The following is a 26,546-nucleotide window of genomic DNA, read 5'->3' on the forward strand; positions in this document are numbered from 1 at the left end:
TTTTGAAATTAGAGGTTCATTGATTTTGGACTCTTTGAATTTAGCAGCCTATTAACGCAATTGGCATCAAAAATTTAAAAATTTAAATGGAACACGTGACATAAAACACATGGCACAAAATTAGAACTTTAACTTGGAATAAATATATATATATAGATTTTTAAAATTTGTTTGTGTTAGGTTCTAAATGTTTAGAACTAAATCGTGAACACAAACTTGTCTCTTAGAGTCTTAGGTATTATCAGACAATCTTGATTCTATGATTCAAGAACATACAAGCTGCAGAAGAAGATGTCTGGTTTGATTCGAAAGACAGGCTCGATCGATCGAAAGAAGAATCCCAAACAGCAATCAAGCCCATCTAATCTACTTCTCCCAGTATATAAAGGAAATCCTAAGCACGTTTTTATAAGGCTTTTCAGAGAGAAAAGAGTGTGCCTCTTTTGTATTTAGAGTTTTGTTCCTAAAAAGCTCTCTTATGTCTTCTACCGGTCTATTCCTTGAAGAATCTCAAGATCCGGTATTGTAGAAGTTGCTGCCTTCTCTTGTCATCAAAGGTGCTGATCTAAACCTTCAAGGTTGGTCTTGGAGTCACAAACAGGAGAGTTTGTGTTGCTAAACCTTTGAGTGGGATCTCAAAGTCACAAATGGAGGTGTTTGTGTTTTGCAAAGGCCAAAGAAAGAAGGAGTCCGTGGATTCGGAGCTTGCACGTGGTCGTGTCAGTAAGTTCTACTGGTGGGTAGCAATAAAAAGTCGAGCGTGGGGGCTTGTAAGTCTTATTGTATGAACTTCGATTCTTTCTAGTGGATTTGTTTTTACCTTGAGGATAGCTAAGTTAAATCCTCCCCAGGTTTTTTACCGGTTTGGTTTTCCTGGGTTATCATATCGTTGTGTTATTTATTTTCCTCTGCTATACATGATATGATTGTTTATTTGTGTTAACCTAGATCTGTTAATTTGACTAAGTAATCACTTGGCTAATTACCTAGGTTAATCTAATTGTGTTTTTAAGGGGTCTAAAAACTAACAAATTGCATTGAAATAAGTGTGCCTAATTGTTTTTCAATTGTTTCAAGGAGTCATATTAAGGATACAAAAACTTTACAATATTTTTCACAACTTTTTACCGTACTTTAATTACTTTCTGTGGTGTCCTTATAGTCTAATTCTAAAATGCATAAGAAAACTAACAATCCATTAGTACATGGATCAGAATTTTAAAATTACATCCTTTCTTGGAAAGCACTTCTGTTATTGGCACATTATCAAGCATGCATAGCGAAAAGAAATTCTTCATCCGAAGGATGGCTTCAATTTTCCCATAGTAACATCTTGTGAAACTGATCCTTAGTAGCACAATGTTGCTGTGGAAAAATTAAAATTGTGTTATAAATTATAATGAGTCTATTAAGGGCATATATATATAGGAAGGATTAGCCCTAGGATGTAATACAAATTAGAATGTGCAGTATAACTATTGTAGTTCTACAATCAAAGTCAAACTCAAAGCAGAACCTTGTTACACCTTAATTTGGAATGTAAGATCTGGAATGGAACAAGTGAGATATATGTTGGTTACACCAAACAACAAAGTGATGGACAACGATCGAAGGACAAATGTTATGATCAAATAATAGTTACGTGTCCGTTTGGGAACAACTTGGGTCCGTTTGGATTGAGCTTATTGTTGCTGAAACTGAAAACTGAAAACTGAAAACTGAAAACACTGTAGTAAAATAATTTTTAAATGTGTAAATAATGTCATGGGACCCATGAATAGTACATGAACAGTGCGTGAATAGTATTTTTTGTCCCCTGCACAGTGCTTTTACTGTTCACGTGCAGAGGAAAAAAAAAAAAGTTAGGAAAACGTAGAGCTGAAACGCAAGTTTCAGCTCTACCCAAACGGGCACCTTATTTAGCTGAAATTGAAAATTTTTTGTTGAAAATATTGTAGATAAAGCTAAAAACTAGCTGAAATAGTACAGTGAGACTCATGAATGATGCCAAAAAGTATAATGAGACTCATGAATAGTAGCAAAAATAAGCTAAATAAAAATAAAATAAAATAAAAAAACTGCATTTTTTAGCTAATGCCAAACGCAACCATAATAATAACCATAATAATGGCATCAACAAATGAAAGAACCATGAGTTATGGGCGACATTATTGATGATTGGTCGACAACTAGTGTGGAAAATATATTTACCCTTATGAGGACCGACATAATTGATACCATATTAGAAATTTAGAATGGTTATCAGGATTGAGAAAGTGAGAGGAAAATAGAGAGAATAAAAGTAAACATAAACATAATTTGGCTTAACAACCTACGTTCTAAACTAAAAAGTAAAAAGTCTACATTTTTACTATACAATTAATATAAAATTGTTGTATTGCAATAGATTAATTGGGTTTGTATAAAGAAAGACTAACCATAGATTAATGATAAACTAACTTTATGAGATGTAATACAAGTTATGGATTTTATGCAGTACTAGGTAGTTGTAGAGATACAGATACATTGAATCCCATTTATGTTATTTTATTGAAAACAGATACATTAAAGATTAAACCTAAAATGACTATCCTTAACAATGAAAAAAAATTTCATATGCAGGAAAATTCAACTTTGAGAACTAAAACAAATAAATAATTAGGAGCAACATCAACGACGAGAAGATGAAATCACGTGCATGGGAAGAATTCCACTTTTCATCATTATTATGATTTTGTTAGGTGACCAAATCCTGTGCAGAGTGCAGACAATCAAAGATATGTGTGGCCCTTAGCTCACCACGCATCCCACACTGTTTTGTTACCAAAAATGGTCATTGCTGAGTTGAGAAACTCCAATGTCTCGTGTATAACATGCTAAAATTGCATACAATGGCTCAACTTTTACTTGTGTAAGTTATGTAATTCATCAAAATGATTGACCTCAATGATGGAGACTAAAGTGGATCCATTTAAGTTTTTACCTTCAATGTTTTTGGTCCGATAATGTGACTGTAAAATTGATTTAAAAAGATGTGATGGTGATTATCGAAAATACTAAATAAATAGACGTGATAGTTATTGTGATTGATGATGATGTTGTTGTTATGTTATACTTTGATTTTTTTTTTTTTTTTGAGAAATGTTATACTTTGATTTTGATATTAGTTTTTTTAGGTTTGAGTTCATTGACCGGAGTATTTCAATATCTAAGATGTTGTGTCAAGCTCTCACCCAAATATATACTAATAATATTGTATCCAAAAAACTCCAACAAATGGTATCAGAAGACGATCCTAAAAATTAAGTGTGTGATACAATTGTACTTTATTATTGGTGGCTAGTGACAAGAGGGAATACTTTCTTAGGTCCAAACTCATTAACTTTGAAATTTTGGGATGAAGTTGTATTCTAACCCTATATTTGAGAGTTTATAAAGAAAATTAATATATCAAATTTATACAAAAAGAATATTGATGTTATCATGTTATCCCAACACATACCATACATTAATACCACGTAAAATTGTGAATGCATTTATATAAATACTAGTCGGAAACCCGTACAACGCACGGGAACTTACCTATTTATAATAGACTAAAATAATTTTATAAAATTTTAAATTGATTATGAAACTATATTATTGTGTGAATTGCTCCTATCTTTTTGAGTTACAATTTGATGAATAAGCCATTGCTTGAACATGCAATGGGTTGCAAAAAAATCTAGCTAACAAATTTAGATATTGAAAATAAATAACTAAAAATTTTAGATATTGAAAATAAATAACTAAAAAATTATGTTATTAAAACGTCCGAAAGGAAAAAAAAATTCAGAAAATTTACTGGCATTGCCTAGAAATTATTGAAACAAAACAAAATATATGGCTACCAAATAGAGAAATATAAGAGAAAGATAGGTTACCTTCAAGAGAATAATCCATAGTTATAACAGTTGAAATTTGCTAAACTGTTTCAAATATTGCAAAAAATTGAACCCAAAAATTTAGATGGTCAAACTATCAAAAGACAATAAAATTAAAAATCAAAAGATTTAGAACCTACAAATTATTATATAAAAAAAAAAAGTCATTATTGCGAGACAATTTCAGTAAGGATGGAAAGCTTTTCTAAGTTTTTTTTTATCCAATTCTTCCTAATTGATGAAAAATTTGGTTCAAACATTGTCAAACACTTTGAAGGTGCAAATAATATAGGCTTCCAACATAATCTTTAATTAATAAACAAAGAAGCATGACACCATAAGAGAAAACATAAGATAACATATAGTGCATATACCTTACTCCACAACTGTGAAAAAATATCCACACAAAAGGAATTGAAAACTTGTACAACAAATGCAATAAGCTACTTCTGATGTGAGACAACCTAACATACGTCTCTATAAGGTAAAGTTTAAGGTTATAGAATCTACAATAATATAGAATATAGCATCTTTGAACCACACAAAAAGTTAGTAAACTTACTACAATACTTGTAGTTATACTATATATTGTAAAGTACTACTCCATCGCCAATGAAAGTCATGTAAAATCTCATGGGGCCTGGAAGAACAGACAGCCGCAAGATCACCTCCACCAGACACAAAACAAAAGCAAAAAAAACTTATTCACAAAAAAGAGAAAAAGCAATAGCAAGCGTACCAAAGAAATTGAAACTTAGGGTTTTCTCTCTTAGTGGAGACGGATAGAGGAGATTGCTTTAAGGTTTTCAAAGATTGTGTCACTTTTATATATATATATATATATATATATATATATAAGAGACTCCTATTAGGACTCTCACTATTTAGTTTTAAAAATTAATTTTTTTTAAATTAAAATGATGATGTGGAAAATTGTGAGAGTTTCAAAAGCTTTGGTTTTATATAGATATATAGATGACATGCCTAGTAGGAGTGTGAAGGTTCTCTAATCTTTTCAATATTTTAAATTCTTTTGATTGGATTATCATCTATATTAGTGACGTAATTACAACAATTTTTGGCTAAGGTGATAGCTTCAATTTTTTAAGGTGCATTTGAATTAAAAGAAAAATATACATTTTTACAATTTGTTCTAATTTGAACTCACATTTGAAATTATATTTTTGCTTACTAAAAACAACCAATAACAACTTGTCATTTAGAATTTGTTGTGAAAGTATTGTGAAAAAATTGTGAACATAACATTTCTCAAATTTTACTACATAAAGTTTATAAAATAATATGCCAAGGAGTTTAATTGGTGAGCTTCAATCAATCATAATTGAATATTTAAATTATTTCTTTATAATTTTTTCAATGAAAATTATGTTTTTATATTAGTGACACATTGACTTGTAAAATGAATATAGTAAAATTTGTACCTTGTAATATTTATAACACTACTTTCTCTTTTAATTCAAACGGTAAATTTTGTGAATCATTTATCATAAATAATAATAATAATAATAACAACAAACAAACAAACAGAAAAAAACAAAATATCAACATTAGAAATTTGATTTACATTAAATATATTTGACCACTCACTACAAAGTGGGCAGTGTATGGCCAATGCCATCACTTCCTTCCACACTTCTTGTAGACACAATAGCACCCCCACATCCTAATAAATTCATCAAACACCATAACTTTCACTTCACTGCCTTCAATACTCTCTCTCTCTCTCTCTCACAAAGACTAGCAACAGCAACAAACCCATGTCCCGTCATCGCCGCCAAGCCTCTCAAGTCCTCCCGCCGGAGCTAATAGTCGGCAACGACGAGGCACTAAAGCCATCAGATCACATGGGCCAAGCCACTGCAGCTGGTCATGGTGGTGCAAGTTCCACTGTCACTGGAAAGTCCAAAGATTCTCACACAGCTACTCATCAAGATGCCTCTGTCTCTACTCATTGCCCAGCCACCCCAAAGAAGCCACCAGCTGTGAAACCTGCCTCTGCCTGCAAAGCTGAAGATCAATGTTGAATCCATGAAATTTGCACTTTGGAACTTTTGAGTACTGTCTTTTTCTTGCTGTTGAATGTTTGATTATGCTTTTCTTCTTTTGTCCTGCTTTTTCAGTGCTACCTGTTGTTTAAGATGGCTTCTTCTTCTTTCTTTTTTTTTCTTTTTTTTTTTTTTTTCCTGCGTTTGTAGAATTTCCTTTCTCTCTCTCTCTATATATACAAAAATAAATTGAAAAAATGTGAGAAAAACTAAGTCCGTTTGGTTAAGGAGTTTGAATAATATTATTTAAGTGTTTTTGATATATGATATGAGTGAAAAAATATATTGAAATATGAGTAAAATTGTTTAAAATGTGAAAATGTGTGTTTGAACCACACAACCAAACAGGGCGGTGCACGGCTTGGATATTTGTGCACAAATGAGGAGAAAAGATTTGAACTCGGATTCTTCTCCGGCAAAGAGAACCAAGCAATAACACCAAATTACAAAGTTCTTGATGAGATTTTAATCAATATCCTAAATAATGAACTTTCAACATTAATTTTTCTTTTAACTTCTACACACCCATAGATTCATTAAAAAATTAAATATATATTAAGCATTAGTGTCTAAGTTCAACACAATCAATTTTTGCTTTTTAATTTTGGGAAAACTTTGGCTTCAAACATGTTTTTAGCTTTGGAATTTAATTTTTTTTTTAAAGGTAAATTTTTACTTATTTATTAATTTAGTTTTATTTTTATTTTTATTTTTATTATGATTAATAACAATGTGTCCCTTAAACTCCATATCCTCCCTATATAAAATGGAGCAATGTACCCTTAGTTAATTGGTAGTATGCAAAACCGTCCTTGTCTTACTAACTTCTGGTTTCTTTTTTTTTGAGAAAAGATACTAACTTCTGCTAAATTCAAAAAAATTAACAATTTAAAAAAAAAATATTAAATTAAAGTCTTAAAAAAATGTGGGATGGGCTTCATGGTATGGACAGCCAGTGAAGGCATAGGAGTTTCGATGGCAAAGCTGTTGGTTAATGGATTAATGTCAAGCTTGAAAGCGATTGTGTTTTGGGTATTTGGCATGGTGACTAGCTATTACGAACATCATTCATATGGTTCTTATTAGTTCCTTCTTACACAACATTTGGGTCCCAAATTTTACTTAAAGAGATAGTTTTGGAACCATACCCAATTTTGAAGAGGGCCGGCCACTTTCACACCCTGTTTCGAGCATTTGTATAGCTTCAAAATGCTTCCTTCTAGTCCCTCAAGTTGAACTCCAAAGAGCTAACTTCTAGTTCTATGGAACTTTTATGAACCCTTTCCCATTCTAGAAGATTTTCTATCACTTCTTAACTTTGGATACTTGGATTTTAGGACTTTCAGACATGATATCCTTCATTCACCCTACCAAGGAGTTAGATACTTTGGGCCTATTTGGTAGCGGAGTTAATTCATTGTTTAAGTGCTAAAAACTATGGGCTCAAAAAATTAAAACACATTATTTTATAACAATTATTAACAAATAGTATTTGAATCACAATTATCAATTTAGAGTGTTTAAATACTATATTTTGAGCACATCTAATAGGGTGTTTTTAATTTTTAAGTAATAATTTTGAATGATATTGTTGTAATTATTTTGAAAACCGTGAGATCCTCACATGATGTTTTTACAACAGATAAAACACATTTTTTTTCTTCTTTTTTAAAAACACATATTCATACCAAACACTTAATGGTATGTTTTCATTTTGAAAAAGTGTAATACAAACATGGTACTTCTTACTTTTTCATTTTTTTCTTTTTACATTATAATCACTCAAAGTCAAAGTATACTTTTTTAGATCACAGATTTCACTAAATCCGGCTTAGATTTTACTTGAGCAAACAAACATTCTACAATTGAAGTTGGAGCTGCACATCCCATCCACAATAACTCGGTCGGCTTGACTGTCTCAAACATGAAACCCAAAATCATGTCCATTATTAATGAGGGTGAACATCACCTACTACACTAGAAAGTCAAACATCTAACTTCTCTGTAAGCCAAGGCCTTCAATTCACCTCTACTCAGAGCCCATCTCTCTAATCCATTCCCAATATAGCCCAACAAATCCCTATTCAAAAGCCTAGATAAGAAGGATTTCTCGAGTGGTTTTAACTCACTTAGGAACTAGGAAAATTATATAGATTAGAGTTTGGCTCCAACCACCGGCGACTAGAATACAATATTTGTACTTATTATGCACAATGCATATAATCATTTAACCCAATTAACCAAATGAATTATGTGCATTACACATAATGGATACGTGTAATCTTTCTATTGATAGTTAAAACCAAAGGCTCTAAACATGTTTTAAGTCAAACTCGGTCTTATATTATATACAAGTATGCACCTGACTTACAAATTTTTCATGAAAGCCAAATCTTCAACTTTGCAACATATAAAACACATTTTTTTCTTCCTCTTAAAAACACATATTCATACCAAACACTCAATCATGTGTTTTCAATTTTGAAAAAGTGTTATAGAAACATAGTACTTCTTTCTTCTTCTTTTTGTTTTTGCATTATGAGTACTCAAAGAATACTTTTTTTAGACGACAGATTTCACGTCATTTAAAAACCAATACCTAAACAATACTACCAAATCCAGCTTAGATTTCACTTGAGCAAACAAACATTCTACAATTGAACTTGGAGCTGCACATCCCATCCACAATAACTCTGTCGACTCGACTATCTCCAAACATGAAAACCAAATCATATCCATTATTAATGAGGGTGAACATCACTTGCTAGACTAGAAAGTTAAACATCCAACATCTCCGTAAGCCAAGGCCTTCAATTCACCACTACTCGGAGCCATCTCTCTAGCCCATTCCCAACATAGCCCAACAAATCCCAGGACCATATTGACCTTTGCAACTAACAGCCCATTCAACCTGCTTAGTCTATTAAAAGCCTTCAACTTAGCTCTTGCCTCTTCTGACTTCCCTATTCAAAAGCCTAGATAGAAAGGATTTCTCGAGTGGTTTTAACTCACTTAAGAACTAGGTATATTATATAGGGTAGAGTTTGGCTCCAACCACTATTGGAATATGATATTTGTACTTGTTATGTGTAGTGTATATAATTCACTTAACTCAATTAACCAAGTGAATTATGTACATTACACAGAATGGGTACGTGTAATATTTCTATTGATGATTAGAGCCAAAGGTTCCAAACATATTTGAAGTCAAACTTTGTCTTATATTATATACAAGTATGCACCTAACTTAGAAATTTTTCATGAAAGCCAAATCTTCTCAAGATAGTTTACTAGGAAATTCCATTCCACTTTGTCTTAGCTTTCTATAGATTGATTTTAACACTCCCCAGCTACTATCCTTGATTTTTCTTATGTTGAAAACTGTGCAGTAGCTCTTGAGCAAACAACTATATTCTCCACAATACATCATCCAAACACAAATACAACTTAAGCCGGATCAATTAACATTGAGAGAAGGGGTTTGAGCTTGGACACTAAAATTGAATTAGTTATATTTTGTTGCAACTTGTTTCAGTTGCTTTCGTTTCGATTTGTTTTGGAGAAGAACTTTTTATTTAAAACAATTTTTTACATTTTCTAATGTTTTGTGAGGTAGAAACGCAAATCAATAGAATGTAGTTTATATGGTAAAAGAAAAAATACGTCCAATAGAGCACGTAATATTTTATGCTTTTAAGAGTAGCTAAAGTTGATAAGAATATCACATACTCAATAAGCCACCACAAATTTTTTTTTTCAATGGTAATTTCTCTCCCTTTAGCCTTCATGGACCAATTATTAACTGTGGATTGGTGTTTTTTTTTAATGACTATTTTTTTCCTCAATTCAGACACTGAACTCACACTAAAGATTTTATAAATAAAATATTTTTTTCTATTTGGAATACGTTTTCATAGGTGTAAACCAAGATTTTGAGTTAAAGGGGTCTAAGTATAAACCAAAAAAAAAAAAAAATGTTGATGATTGGTTTTCAATTTATTTTATTTTTATAATAAGTTTTTATTAAATTTTTTCCGTTGATGATCTATGGACTGTAGTTGTTTGGGCTGATATGTGGAGTTGTTGGGCTGAATGTGTGGAGGACCAAGATTTTGGAGAGAAAAAGGGCAAAAATGGCCCATTACCATCAATTTTGGAAATAATTTGCTCAGAAACATTGTTTCCGAACTATATAGCAATCTACCACTTTTTCGGGCCTATAGCGGCGTTTTCCTGAAAAAAAATTTTATAAGTCCATAACAGGTTCAAGGGGCCCTATAGTGGCGTTTTTAAGCCCTATAGTGACGTTTTTGGGCCCTATAGCGGCGTTTTCCTGCAAAATTTTTTTGCAAGTCCCATAACAGTTTCAAGGGGCCCTATAGTGGCGTTTTTAAGCCCTATAGTGACGTTTTCGGGCCCTATAGCGGCGTTTTCGGAAAAAGTGGTATTTTCCTAATTATTTCCGAAACAGTGCTCTGTTGCTAAATATTTCAAAAATTAATGCTAATGGGCCATTTTTGCCGAGAAAAAGGGTCAAATTTTATTTTCCTTGGACCCAATTCGAATTGGGCCCTAATATATCTACACCATAGATAATAATATAACCATAAGTGAAAGCTGTACAAATTTACAATGCCCGTTGATCACAAAACTCATAAGTGGTTTCTCAAAAAAAAAAAAAAAAAAAAAAAAAACTCATAAGTGAAAGTTTTTGTTTATATATTTGTCTTTGTGGAAACAAACCAACGTGTTTATACTTTCATGTCGCAGATATTTCTAATTCTACTTTAATCAATTAATTGAATGAAATGTTTAATTCATGAAGAAAACAATTAAACCATAGAAAATAATGTAACATAACCAGTGGCAACTGATTACAATGAACTGTTAATCACAAAACTCAAAAATCAAATTGTACGTTTGGGCAAAATTATTTAGGCTGTGTTTGGTTGAGTGTAAAATATTTTAAGGTGAAAATATTTTCGGGAAGGAAAATATTTTCAAGTGTTTGGTTACATTTCAAAAAATACTTTGGAAAATATTTTCTAGTGTTTGGTTGTATTACTAAAAATGCTCTAGAAAACCCATTTTTATCATGTTTCTCACATTTTCTTAGGATCCAAACAAATATTATTACAGAGAATCAAAATATATAAACAACACAAGAAACAAAAATCAAAACAAAAAAATCAAAATCACAAGACCAATCGTGAGAGAGGGACAGAGAGAGATCGGTTCATGGTTGCGACTCGCTGGTGGATGATCGGTGATGAGGGAGGGGTGGATCGGTGATGAGGGAGAGGCCCGGCCCAGACAGCGGTGCCGTCGATCTCAAACGTGGGCTAGTGGTCGGTGATGGCCAGATTGGTGATGTTGAGCGGTGACGGCCAGATCGGGAGAAGAAGCGTTGAGGAGAGAGAGAGAGAGAGAGAGAGAGAAAGCTTGGCCGACGCGTGATCTGGGCGGTGGGGGTAGTGGTGGGGGTGGCACGATCTGGGCTGGCAAGAGCTTGGCTGGCCGGAGGGGTGTGCTCTCTCTTCTTGCTCTCTCCCTCTCTCTCTCTCTTTGTCTGTGAGGGCTGGAAACCATTTGAAGGTAAAATAGAAACTGAAATTGATTTCCAGCTTGAGAGGGGTATTTTATAGTCAAAGCTGAAATTAATTTCTGTTGACCCTATTTTCCTGTGCTTACCAAACACATATAAGAGTGTAAAATGATTTCCTGAAACCTTGTTCAGCCAAAACAAACGGACCCTTACTGATTTATTTATGTAAAGAAAGCATATAAATTTGCAACAATAAATAGGCCAAACATACACTATTATTATTTATTTTTATTTTTTTGAAGTAAGTCCTTTGTTCACAAAATTCTTTATAAAGAGACAAAGAGAGAATGACTGATGAGAGAATAAACCGTGGATGGAGTCATAGAATTGTTGGACCATTGGACCAGAAATGGGACCAAAGGAAAGAAGATACTGATGGAGTGTTCGTACCAAGAAAGAACTGTCTCTTCGAGATACATTAACCATAGCCAATTACTGACACCGCTAGGCTTAGCATTGGAGAATGTTATTGATCAGAGAGGCCCCTCAACACAGCTGATGCTGATCACGCTACTTCAATTCAACCCCCTCTGTACCTGTTAAAGCAACAGAAACAAAAGCATCTAAAATGGTTCTGAACCCCTGCTGCCTCAATACTCAACAAGTCACAATTTACCTCCAATTCCCAATACATTTATTGCCTTTTCAGTTTTTCCCACTAGGATTTAGATTCGGTGTGCAATTACCTCTTTGTTTAGTTAGAGGGTAGAAAAGAATTATAATTTTCTACCCTGTTGGTTTGGGTAGAAGAATGAAAATTTGTATTAAATTTCTTTTATTTAATTGAGAAGAAAAGTGAATATATAGAAAATATAGTTTTGTTTAAGATTAAAAGTGAACATTTTCTCGAACATTAAAATAAAATAACTATTACTCGACGATGAGTAACCCTAACTCTATAGCTGTTTTAAACTTTAAAAGCATATGAGACTGGAAAAGCTTGTATTGCGTGAGCTCTTACCAATTGGGATCACGGTAATAGAACAATCTTAATCTTAGGACCGCAACTATTTACACATCTTTAGTAATCCTAACTCTATAGCTGTTTTAAACTTTAAAAGCAAATGAGATTGGAAAAGCTCGTGTTGCGTGAGCTTTGACCAACTGGAATAACAGTAAACTATTTACACAATTTTCATAACCCAAACTTTATAGCTGCTTTAAACGTTAAAAGCAAATGAGAATGGAAAAGCTTGTGTTGTGCGAGCTTGGACGAACTAGGATAACTGTAATAGTACAACTTTTTTTTAACATGGCTAGTCTGAAAGAAGTTGTATAAATTTAAATAGTTGTAAACTCCTACTAGCATTTTTCAACAGTAATAACTAATAAGGTTAAAAAGGAAGTCAAAGCAGCTTTTATTTCTCTCACCAAGCCAATGGGAGGCTGCCACATGAGCCGTCCAACCTTGGTCTTCTCTGCATTGATCAGATACAGACCTCGCGTGCGCCCACTTGGGCTTGGCTATTGGCTATAAAACTTCGCAGCCATTCACAAGTCACCTTCACAATACATAGACACAATTACCATGTTCATGTTCATTGCCAGGTTTTCAGTTTTCACTAAAGTATCTTTCATCATTTTCTTCTTTACCAAAATTAAAGTTTTTTACCCTCCTATCCCTCTCATCTCATATATGTGTGTTGAAACTTGAAAGATGACAAAAAGCAAATAAATAAGAGTGCAGAGAGGTTGGATTGGACTGCTCTGATTGTCACGTTTGAAAGCAAAGTATATGTTCTGATCAGTATTCTGATTTTGACTGGAATCTGGACTCTGCTCTCTCTTCATACCTTCTTATCTATCATGTGACATTACTTCCACACCCAATCCATCTACTTTTTTACTCTGTCTCATTTCTTCTTAAATAGTAGTACTAGTAAGGACAAAGCTTTTGAAATATTAGCATAAAACAAGCAAAACCCATTTACAAGGTACAATCGACCATTGACTATATATATATACCTAGTTCTAAAGGTATCCATCCACATATAATGCCATATTGTTATCATAGGCATAGCATAGTATTTTGTACTTCTAATTTCATAATATTTCTTATTAATATAAAAAAAATTGTTGATTCCATGTTACAACCCTTATCACTTGTCAGTTGTCACCTTATCAGCCATCGCATGAAGCATGAGCGATGCGATGGGGGTGCGGAGACAATAATTTTGGATGCTACAAGCCTATAAAAAGTGTAATTTCATGTAAGGGAAGTGTTTGTTACACGTATAGTTACACACATGAGCAATGGTATAGTAATGCAGGGCATTTCAAATAGCTATATCTAAATCCTCTTTAACTAATTAGTTAGTTAATTAGATAATTGCTTAAGCATTTGTCAATAATATTTATACATTTGTCAACCATCTAGAGGCTGTTAATGGCAAACAACTAGCACAAGTAGCTAAATATAAGGGTAAATAAGCACTTTGTAGATCAGTTGTATATGTGATTGAAAATAAACCTTGAGAGCTTTTATTTGAACACTTTGTGTTCTTTGCGAGGTGCCTAATCACTTATTAATGTGTTCTAAGCAACTCACTTTCCATTTAATTTTAAATCATATCACAGTCCATCACTTTCAGGATGGAGACAAAATTTTGGATGCTTCAAAGATTAAAAACTAGTGTTGTTACACACGTTATTACACAACAATTTTTTGATCTGAAATTATGAGTTGAAAATAGTGTAACAGGTTTTATTCTTAATTCAGTACCTGTCTAGCCTGCAGCACAAACAAACAGTAAACGTACCTTGAAGCCTTGAACACAGTCAACAGACCCACCACCACCACCACCTCCTCGAAGGGACAAACATTATGAACAACAACACACAAACACAAACATATTTCTTTGTAACAATGAATAGCACCAATAGATCCATGAGAACACACACAAAAAATAAGTACCAAGCACAAATATATGAGATTTTGCAGCTGGCAAAACGAAACCCATTTCACATTACCTCCAATAGATCCAACTAACCACAATAAACTGAGAATAATTAACAAAACTACAATAGTAAATGTTTGAATTTTGCATGTTATATATCATATGATCTAAGTCAATAAGGAGGACGAGAGGTGGGTCCCCAAGGCATAGCATCAGGAGCAATGCAGTTGAGAGGGGTTGGACTTGTACTACCTACAGTACTGTAGATAGACATGGACATAGCATTTGTACTGTTAGTAGTGCAAGTCTCCCTAGCGTTTGCATTTGCACCACCACCACCACCACCGCCACCGCCAGAATCAATGTTAGGCTTAACCTCTTCATGATGAGCTTCATCAATGTCATCACTAGGAAGACAATGAAACGCGGGGTTGGTATATGTTGCAGCCATCACAACCACTAAACTCTCCGCAATAACTTTCCCACCAACAATCCCTCCAAACACTTGCCCTTGTGCCCCTGCAAGACATATACCAAAAGAAGAAATGGAAACAAAAGAAGAAGAAGGAGATGATGATGATGAAGAAGAGGGTGGTTTAGTAGAAGATGTTGTTGAATAACCAAGAAATGAACCCGAGAGAGAAAGGAGGTTAAAGGGTCCATGAAGGGAAAGACTTGGAGCGTGTGGCACGGCGGGGTGTCTAAGTGTCACGTTGGACACGGAGCCTGAACCGCTTAGGACACTGATACCAACGTGTCTTTTGCGAGCAAACTGAATGAGAGTCTCCACGACGTCGTTGCCAGCGGAGATCTCGAGGATGACAGGTTTCATGGCGGAGTCACTGTTTTTGGTGATGACAATGGGAGGTTTGGGCTTGTTTTTGGACCCAGCTGGTCTGCCTCTGGGTTTCTTTGAGACTTCTGGGGTTGATCCAAACTCGGTGACACAAAGAGTTGTGGTGCTTTTTCTCTTGGGCTTGGAAGAGGATGATGAGCCAGGATTAGGTGGTGTGGGTGTAGAGAGAGTAGGCATGCTACGAGGGCTGTGCTCAGAGGACTCATCGTCTGAGGTGTGAGAGAGGTCTAGGCCTTGGGAAAGAGAGATTGCACCACCATAATCCGCCATTGTTGGGAAATGTTTACAGAGAGAGAGAGAGAGAGAGAGAGAGGAAGTAATGGTTTGAGTTTGAGCACTGTGTTCTGTGGTGTTAAGTTTAAGGAGGGGCTATATAGGGTTCGTTTGGATTCAACTTATTATTACTGAAATTGAAAATTAAAAATTGAAAAATACTGTAGTAAAATAATTTTTAAATATATAAATAGTATCGTGAGATCCATGAACAGTGTATAACAGTACTGAAAAAAATACTTTTTTTTTCTTGGTAAAATAATGTGATTAATGTGATTTTACTGTTTATACGCAAGAAAAAAAGAAAAAAAAAAAATCTTGAAAACGCAATATGACTTTTAGCCACTATCAGCCCAATCCAAACGCTTACATAGTCAGGTTTGAGTGTAGGGTCTACTTGGAGTTGGAGGGTCCCAATGGAGAGATTTAGTGAGAGAAAATGTTTGAGAGAGAGAGAGAGAGAGAGAGTTTTGATCGGAATGATTAGCCACATGGGGAGGGATGTATCATGTGGTGAGGGAGACGACAACTCAAAACTCTCTAAACAAAAATGGAAGGGACAATTGAAAGTGGGACCCGTGCTTGAGGTGGGGACCAAATTTCCTTTTTGTCTTCATAGGGTCTTCTCTCTCTAGCTCCTATCTCAAGATATAGGAAGAAACTTTTGACAATGGAACTAGTACCAAAAAGAGAGGAGGCCATAAGTAACAGAAGTTTTTTTTTTTTGGGGGGGGGGGGGGGGGGAGACAATTTATGATATTCTATGTTTATCCCATGATCTCCTAGGGTGATAACAGATAAGTTGGATTTGGGTTTAGTGTTGATTGATCCAATTATAATAGGTTTAAGCTCTGACTATTGTCGACCATCGATGCATAGATTGTTAATCAATACAATAAGCTTCACTTGATCATTGAATTGATTGAGCCCGTGGGTCAATGATAACACTAGCAATCTATGATTTATGAGGCATCATGACGATCGCAAAATGATCAAAAGGATGATGAATATCTAAAGATATCTATTGAGATTTTCATCAAAGAGGAACAAAAACACTTAAAGTGGAACAATGGGTAGCAAGAGAAATGCTAATAATTAATAAATAAAGCACTATTCAAACCTTTGTCAAACAAGTTAGGTTTGTCTGATTTTCATACGGGAAACCTGACACTTGATTTAATTGAAAATATTCAACTTGTCGTTGATTATTGTAAATTTTGAAACTCGTTTGTTCAACCAAGATTAGATGGATGGGCCGGATCCCTAAAGTGTTGGCTTAACTCTAATTGTCTCAAGATGTAGTTAAAACTTTTTAAAAGGTGAAATTTTAGCTATCAAAATATTTTAATTTTAGACATTAATTAATTTCTTTTAATGCATTGGTATAAAAACCTAAATTCAAAACAAAGTTTAGTGTTCAAACCATGAAACGGTTTTTAGAATATACTTAAATATGATTATCTATTTCAGTCAAAAGAGAAAAAATAACAGTTATTCACAGAGACCATATTAGGTAAGACCATAATAATTTGTATCTACTAATAAACCAATACTCAAAAAGCCTAAATGTAATGTATGATTCCAAGCATCCACTTAGGTGGGTAGTCATAAATTTTACATATTGGGGGAGGGGGGAGAGAGATTTTTAGAATAATAAAAAAATACTTATTCTTAAAAAAAAAAAACAATTAATTTTTTTTTTTAACTCCGTTAAAAGTTATGAGCTCCTCTCACTAAAGAGAGGAAAAAGAATAGTTAAATCTTATAAATTCAAAAACTCAAGAGGAATTTTTAGGGAATTAAAAATTATCTTATAAGAATAAATCTATATGTATATTATAAATGGACTAAAGTACATGTTTGCTTTCTCAAAGTTTTGGGTGTTTTCATTTTGGCTATTTATGTTAAAATTTTAATTTTCATAAAGCGTCAAAAAGGAAAAAAAAAAAAAAAAGTACTAAAACACACATTAAGGAACCAAATATAAATCATAAATCATAAATCTTAAAACGAAAATAATCAAAATAAAAATATCCATAAATTTTAAAGGCCAAAGCATATTAACATTCATCATGGATTTGGACCACAAATCAAATTGCATATCTTGTAAGGCTGTGGGCCTTATGCCCTTATGGCCTTATCTTTCAGTTGGTTGTATGACCTTCATTGTTCGTGGTTGATATGGGTCCTTCGGCCTATTTTGGCACTCGCTGATGAGCTTGGGCCCTTAAGGTCTGCCATGTAATTTGCCTAAAAAAATACTCTCTATTTTTTAACCAAAAAAAAGATAATAGCTTACATCGTCATAAACTCATAATATAACTCATAAAGAGCATTCAAATTTCACATTAGCCTAAGTGGGTTTTTAGCAAATTTATTAGCCTAAAAAACTCACCTTATTAATTTTTCTAATCTACTACGAGTATTTATAAAAAACTACATCAACCTCAGTACTCTATTATTATTCTATTTTAATATTATTTTCTCCCTCTTCAAATATATTTTTTTAACCCATTCTTCCCAATGTGTAAATAAAATAAGATTTTTATTTAGTGTAATGAGTGAACAGTGCTCAATAGATGTACTTAGGACACTGTCCATTGTTAAGTTTTTAGGACAAAATATTGAGGTTGATGTGTGGAAGTTTTGGTTGAATTTAGCTATTTTTTTTCACTAAATGTTGCTTTAGCTAGGCTGATGGGAAAGATAAAACTACACTAGGGACAGATAAGAGATAATAAACTGCATATCTCAGTATGCTGGAGCATAGCTAGGATTATCTTCAATTATGGTTGAAACCCACCATGGCCAATGGCTCTTAACCTTCCAAAAGAGTTGCCAAAAAGATAGCTATGAAAACTCTTGAAAACAATTGGAACTGTATTTTGTTGACAATGTGGCTCGTTGTGTTCCTATTGTTACATTCATTGCCCCCTTTTAAATCCTCTTTGTATTACCATTACTTTTCAAATTTTGTTTTGAAAAACATTGGGCATCTTTCCCAGGGCCACGAGCCACCATCACATTCAACTATTCTCCAGAAAATTTAGTGGTCTTACAAATTGTGTATTGTTTTTCAACCATAATCTTACTCTAGTAAGGAATTTATGGGTAGGAGGACTACCCATATGGTAACATAACAATTGGCTAGTCATAACTAGGATGCTTGACCGGCTTTGTTGAATTACTACTTCTTGAGATTTCATTTATTACTACTTCTTGAGATTTCATTTTTGTTCTAAGGAATGTAAACTTTTTGACTTACAATGTAATCCGTTGAGCTGCCTTTTGTAATTGGGATGATCCTATCTCCATCTCCTCTCTTTCTTCTCAGGTCATTTTTCTCGAAATTAAAGATGGTTTAATATATCATTTTTATTCCTAGAAAGGGTAAAAAAAACCTGATTTCTATTTCAATTAAAATGTAGAGACAAGTAACAATGTTTTTTTGGTATTTGACAATGTTGATACAACTTGAAGCAAATATGATTGTAAAAGTTTGACAAAAATGACATTGTTAGAACTCTGAACAAATAAAGAATAAAAGTATCATGGGTCAACAGTCAACTAAACTTGGGAGTCTCAACATTTTAATTGAATAGAAATCGAATAATTCAACAAATCCTTTCAAGCACCCTTATGACCAGCTCATATATATATTTTGTCATTTTTCACATTTTGCAGTCTTTCCCCGTTGCCTTATTCAACAAACATGTGCTTTTGATGACAAATAAAAATGACATATTCCTCATTTTTTCACCTTGTTTTGAACAGTTAAATTAAATGATTTATCTTTAACAAGTTGTAGTAATTTACCCATAATCTAGCTAGAATAGGTGCTCTTCCTTCCTTTCAAACCCTCTCCAGTCAATATTTATCATTTAAGTTAAAAATTTATGGGTGGGGGAACTGGGAACTCACTCGTTGAGAAAGAGTTTGTGCCTATTTTTGGGAAGGATTGCAAAAAATTTACATAAAATAAAATTTTACACTTTGCAAAGCTATTTTGGGGACGATATTCTCTAGTGAAGGCTAGTACAGTTTGCTAACGCTATTCTCTAGCATGCTTTTGTATGTAACAAAATCCTCTTTATTTCATAGAGTTCATTTCATAGTTGAGATTTTATTTATTGGATTAACAATTCACATCATTTAAATACACCTTTAAATTTGTAATATAAACTATGAAATGGATCCATTTCAAACTGAGATGATTTTGATATTCTTATATATATATATATATATATGTGTGTGTGTGTGTGTGTGTGTGTAGTTAGCTTTGTGGAATAGTATTTCCACTGAACAAAGACTTGCTAATTGGAGGTTAAGGGAAACTGTTTTTTGTAGAAGCGAAATTGAGTCCCTTGGGCAACTGTTTTTTTTTTTTTTTTTTTTTTTTCTTTAATAGAATTTTGGGTGATGTTCTAGAGTCTTGTCTTTGTAAGATTCAACTGAAATATGCTGGTAAGACAGAATACAAATGATCATGAAAAATAACACGAATTTAATCACCGACCTTTTGATGGCATGAGTTAAAGCAAAACTAACTAGTAACAACAAAAATTAACTCATGTGCACACGGCATGGGCAGGCCTTCCTCTCCTAGCTCTTTCTTCTTTCAAGATGACTCTCGATGGGGCAAGATAGGGTTTCATCTAATGTTAGAAATAGAGAAGCAGCCTAGCTTTAATGTTTATAGTGAGTATCCACTCATCATAGATTAAGCTTCAAATTACACACTCTATCTCACATCAAACTACAACACAATTTTTTCTTGTTTTGTTAAAAATAAAGGTGTAACAAGAGTCGAAGACCTATTATATGACCACAGCATACTAATGGTACCCTCGTATATATTAACTGACTCACATTCAACCCGTTTTAAGAAAACAAAAGACCAATTAATGAAAGTCCAATTCTTACATTCTGCTCAACAACGGAGTTGGAGGCTAGATTGATGAGATTGATTGGGCTGTAGCCTGTAAAAAAGCTTAAAGGGTTTCAGAAGTTGATTGGGACCTTGGCTTGGCTGCTGGGTTATACCCACATTTGAGTATAGCATACTTCTAGATGCCTAGAATTCATGCACGCGAAGTTCATTTGGAAGCTAATATTATCCGAGCAGCCATTAGGCAGGATGTTAGATATAAATTATTTCTGTGTAAGAATGTTGAGTACACTGTCACTATCTGAAACAGGTATCTTTGTAGCTTGTGAAAACTTCCTTGGGGCTTAGTTAGCTTTTGGTTCTTGTTTCTGGCTTTCCCAGATAGCACTGTTTGTAATCTGTTCTGCTGCTTCTGCAGTTGTATTGGTTTTGTTGAATACAGTTTTGTTAATTTGTCAAAAAAGAAGTTTACTTATTGGATCCCATTCGTTGAAGAGTAGTTTGTGCCCACGAATTAAAGAGTGTTAGAATAATGATGTACACCATTCCTTTGGCTTAAGAAGTATGGAATAAGCTGTAATCTGTCCTCAAAATGGACGGTATAAATGAAAATTAATAAACCTGTGGCATACACATTTGAAACGAAATTGTAAGCAAGTAACTAGATGCATGTTTCCAGACCTCATACCAATATCATTATAAACAATATAAAATTGTTTTTGTGTATTACATACATACACTTGTATAAATACTAATAGTAGCTTTATATACAAAGACTTAATAGTTAATACTGCACTAGTAACAGCAATTTCCCGAGTGATATTAAACAAAGACTTCTAACAACACAAACAACTTTCAAAGCAGACCCAAACGATAATAAAATTATCATAAGCTCATGAATCAGTAACATACTAACATGTAGCTATTTCAGTCAATGGAACAGATGCCACTAAATTTCAAGAAAATATCTGACATCAACATAGGGGAAGAGGTTAAGTAAGCCTCAAGAAACTGAAATCTGTCATGAATAACACATAAGAAGCTGAGAGGAATCAAAAGTTACCATAAATTAAACTCCATATTTAGCTAGAACAAACTCACTGTCAGCTATGCAGCATCAATTAGCAATCAGAAGAATGCCCTGCTACCATAAAACACACGCGATCCATCCTTTTTCTTCTTATCAATTTCTAAATTGGTGCTATGGTTTTGAATCACATCACCACGGTCTTCACTTTCTGGTTTATCAAGATCCATTGGAAGCTTCATTTTTGCCAAAGATTCAGTAAACTGATGCATGCTTCTCATATACATGTCTACTATTTGCTGCTGCATGGCAGACTGCTCAGCCTCAAGATTGATATTCCCAAGTGGAGGTGAAAAAACTTGACCAAATTTGGCAGAGCCCATATGCCTATCCTTTTTGTTCTCCTCCTCTTTGCTTGTGAAATGTGAATCTTTTTCATCTCTGATTTCAGTCCCCTTCTTTGAAGTTGGAGTGTCTGGACTAGCACCGGAGTTCTGATTAGCCTCAGTAGTGATTGAGACATTGACGGAATTTGATGATTCACCGCATAAACGACTCTTTTTCTCGATTGAATCTGCCGAGTTTCTGTCATCACTTATGCTGCTTGTAGTTGAACTTAAGAACCCAGAATTCTGTATGCTTTCATTAGGAGAATCCAATCCACCACGATGTTCCTCAGATGAATTAACAGTCATTTCATAGTCATCAACAGATTGAGGAGAAGAACCAAGTTGGAGAAACGAAACGAGTCCTGTGGATTTAAGCCTAGAACCAGAGCCATGCCCTGCCAAGTCAAAGTACTCAGACACCATTTGTTGATTCTCTCTAACAACATTAATGTCCGGAAATTCAATCCTGGAATACTCTCCTGGGTCTAAGATCACTTCTGAGATTTTTCTATCAAGCAATACAACTTCTGAAGATATTGATGAATTGGTAGCTGATTCAGATAAAGACTTGGCAGAGGGATTAATAGGCAGAGAAGTGTCTAAAGAAAGACTCAATTGGACAGTGCCTGCAGGGGAGTGGAAGAGATCAGTGGAAGAGAGGCTGTAATCTTCTGTCACCTTTCCTTTGCCAACAACTTGTGAAATTGGGACCAAAGCAAATCCCAGAAGTTGGTCTTCCAGGTAGTTTCTGGCCCTGCTGAGCATCCAAATTTCACATTTTAAGACTGCATCAACTTGGGTGATTTTCAACCTCAAGTTCTCATTGAAATCTGGATTTTTACCACCACCATTAATGATTCTAGTTGAGACAGTCTCATCTGGGTTATAAGTAAGAGAAAATTTTGCATAGACATCTTGTTTATCATAGATACATATGTTGTGAATGTTCCTAGCATGATGAACATAAATGTCAAGAATCCCTGAAAACTCAGATTCATCATCAGAATGATGACTCATTCTGTTTGAGCATGGGTTATAACGGAAGCCAGTGGTTTGATTGAATGAATCCATTTCAATGTTTTCTCTAATGGGTATATTAATATTTTGCAATTCTCTGTTTGGTTTGCAAGATAGATACCAGACAGGGAAAACAGAACAGAAACAGAGTTGATATAGCGAAATAACTAATCAAAACAAACAGATTGATACAGTGTGTTTATAGTTCTGTATCCTTTTGATATGTTCTGAGTAACTAAGGTTCAAGTACGTTAACTTAAAAGGAAATATTTAAAACAGGGAAAAGTTGGATTCTTGGAGAGAGAGAGAGAGAACTGGCAAAAAACAGAACAAGGACAGAGTTTTTTTAGTACCGGAATGATTGACAAGAAGTATTGGAAGCCCTGCTTCAATATCTCTGACCTCGTGGGTTCTTGAAGAAGTATGACGAGTTCTACCTATGAAAATTCAAACAGAAGCATAGAAAGAAAAGAAGGGTTGGAGAGAGTTACAATAAAATGAAGTAACTTGGTTTTTTGCAAGTTTGAAGAGGTGGGTATGTATGGTAGTTGGTGGGAATGAAGGGAAAATGAAAATCAAAGGAGATTATGATGATGTTATGGAGTATGATGATGATGATGATGATGATGATGTTACTATTGGCTTTATGTCACTCTTTTTGTTGCTTCTTTCTTTTTAGGGGGTGGGTGAGAGATAGAGAAATTTGGGGGGGTTCCTTTGCTTGACATTGCAGCTTCCACTGCTAGTGACTAATTTACTCCACTGAGGCTATTGGAGGTCCCACTTGACCCAACCTTCATTATCACTCTCCCCACCTCTCTCTCATAGATGCTCTACAAAGCTGTAAACCAAGATCATCTCTCTCTCTCTCTCTGGCTTTAAGGCATCATAGTGGCTCAAATGTCCCCAAACTCCATGTGGGAAAGAAATATGTTTACATTGATAGTGAGAAATTATGAGGCACCAATTAATTGGCCTTGACATGCAAATCAATTTGGTCCATGATTTGTACGTACATGAGAAAAGAGAGACATATGGCTCACCATGTGAATGATATGATTTGATAAGTCTTACCTTAACCAGTTACATATACCTAAAGTTTTACTGCATGTGAATAAGTTTTTCTTTGAATTTAAGCATCTCTTTTCCATGGTGCTCTCCAAAAGTTTTGCTTGTCCTGACTTGAATCAGGTATTTGAATTTGTTTTCCACTCATCATAATATGCTGCTATTTTTGTATGTTCATCCATTTCTCAAGTAGACCCATTCACGAAGGAATTGTCTGCCTGTCAAATCACTCTTAATTGATCAAGTTTTTAACCTGTGAGAAGCTAATCTACACCTAACTGGTTTTGGTACTTTACATGAGGTATTCGTATTATGGTTTTAAAACAGGATCTTCTCTATTTTATTTTTTAAATCTACATACTTTTTAGATTTGTAACTTTGTTTGGGTGAGAAAAGTCCAACAAAACCACCAAAAGTTTGTTAAATATGTGCCTGGGACATTTCTTCGACCCAAATGTTTAGGAAATGTTTGGTAAGATAGTTCAAATAATAATTTTCAATGTTTAAATATTAAAAACTGTAGAGCCCAAAAAAAAAAAAAAAAAGCGTTTGGTATGAGATTTTATTTAGGAGCATTTGAGTTACGTTTCTCATTTTAAGGTATTAAATAATAAATTTTGAAAATTCTTTTTACCGGTTTTCAGTTTTTAAATAATATTACTCAATGGCTTTTTTGTAAATATTTAAAAAAGTGTGGGACCCACTTGATAAGATTTAACATAACTACAACTCTCTCTCTCTCTCTCTCTCTCTCTCTTTTCCTCCCTTCTCTCTCACGTGTACTCCTCTAATAAATATTACTAATAAAATAATTGTATTTGTTAGAAAGTTGTCACTTAAAATATTAAAAAAATACATACACGTGCCAAACATAATAATTTTTTTTCCATATTTTAAAATATGTTGTTTGAAACATAGTACCAATTTTTTTTTTCTTCATTATGAGTACTTTAAACATGTATTTTCACAACACTTTTTAAATTACAATTTTCACATCATTTTGAACAACACTTGAAAGTTACTACCAAACATGCCCTTTAAGCCTTTAGATTTGAGCTTCACATGTGAGCCTCTACCACATCAATGTAACTCGCTTGCGTCCTTCACAAATCCAAGAGCTTCACAAGTGAGTCTCTATCACACAATCCAACTCCCCTTTCATGTGTGTCCTTCAAAGATCCACTAGTGTGACACCAAATTGCGTAAAGATCAATAAGTTGTGCCTGATAGTTCCAAGAGAAACATTGGGAGACTTAAGAATCTATTAATAATTTAATACTTGTCCACATTTTGAGACACCATTTCAACCAAAAAACATAGAGCCTCACAAATTTAAGGCAATAATGTATAACAACTACTCATTTCTATTGCTTTCCTCAGCACCCTTTGCGTATGAGCCTTAATCACATCAACCTAACTTCCCTCAAGTGTTAAAGTCTTTCACAAATCCATGAGTGCCACATATAAGGACCACATATACAGGATTTTCACCAAATTAAATGTAATTGTTACCAAACACAACTCAATCCAAGAGCTAGTCATCCATGCTTTCATAGAGCTATACACCGAACACATATGGGTGAAGATTTCTTTATCCAAGCTAAGCTGAACCTTTGGCTCTAATATCAATTTATTGGGAAACAGAGGCCGAGCTAGAAAGTCTACCAACAGCCAATTTACACTTACAACAATGCTTTCATAATAGGAGGTAAACAATCTCTTATGAACATGATTCAACATGACATGACAGTCTATAAGAGGTAAGGGTTAACTCCAGTGCACTAGAGCCGACATGATACGAAAAAATGGCAAAAATATGATACGTGTCCCATGCACTAGAGCTAACCTGTGTCCGTTCATAATTAAGTAGGTAGAATATTATTTTTCAAGTAGGAAAAATTATCCACATTTGCATGAAACCACCCGTTTTTGGAGGTAGACAGGTAGAGTTTGCATTGCTTGACGTTGTTACACCATAAATACAGTTATGTATGTACTAATCAAACAGGCACATCGTTTTGAAATTGATCAGATTATGACGTACCAACAAAATAATTCCTTGTAATTATGATTTAGTTAGGACCTACGTGGAGAAATAGAAATATACATTAAATTATACACTATTACATTGCATTCTATTTTCTATTGGAAGCAGTTTGGATAACAATATCTGGGTACGACTAAGATATGGTGCTTTTATTGGGCAATAATCTAATAATACGCCAATTAGAACAACATAGATTTCATATAATCTCGTATATTTGTTTTTGTCATACGCCAATCACAACATACTAACTCAATAATTATGAAAAAAGTAATGAATTTTTTAGCGTGACATTAACTTATTAAACGTTTCTGGTACACATGCTTATCACACCTTAATTAAACTATATGAAAATTAATGTATTTAGCAGTGGAGATTGGAGAGAGAAGGCAAATCCAATACCATATATGCACTGTTGGGAAAATCAAAAAGTAATGAATAGTGGTTGATCAAGTAGGTGCTGAGTTCTTTTCATGGTGTAGGTCCCTTGTGA

General features: G+C 33.9%; 2 protein-coding genes across 2 annotated transcripts; both read right to left on the bottom strand.

Annotated features, from left to right (window-relative positions):
* Positions 1 to 14,529: 14,529 nt before the first annotated feature.
* On the bottom strand, positions 14,530 to 15,674 carry LOC115982981 (AT-hook motif nuclear-localized protein 28-like). Its single transcript, XM_031105766.1, has one exon. The coding sequence runs from the start codon at positions 15,615 to 15,617 to the stop codon at positions 14,664 to 14,666; it is 954 nt and encodes a 317-aa protein (XP_030961626.1). The 5' UTR covers positions 15,618 to 15,674; the 3' UTR covers positions 14,530 to 14,663.
* Positions 15,675 to 21,199: 5,525 nt separating this feature from the next.
* Positions 21,200 to 23,570, bottom strand: LOC115981508. The gene has a single exon (XM_031103703.1). It carries the CDS (start codon positions 22,993 to 22,995, stop codon positions 21,637 to 21,639), a length of 1,359 nt encoding a protein of 452 aa, XP_030959563.1. The 5' UTR covers positions 22,996 to 23,570; the 3' UTR covers positions 21,200 to 21,636.
* Between the last annotated feature and the right edge of the window lie 2,976 nt (positions 23,571 to 26,546).

Source organism: Quercus lobata, chromosome 1, assembly GCF_001633185.2.
Source record: "Quercus lobata isolate SW786 chromosome 1, ValleyOak3.0 Primary Assembly, whole genome shotgun sequence".
In the NCBI taxonomy this organism is placed as follows: Eukaryota; Viridiplantae; Streptophyta; class Magnoliopsida; order Fagales; family Fagaceae; genus Quercus; species Quercus lobata.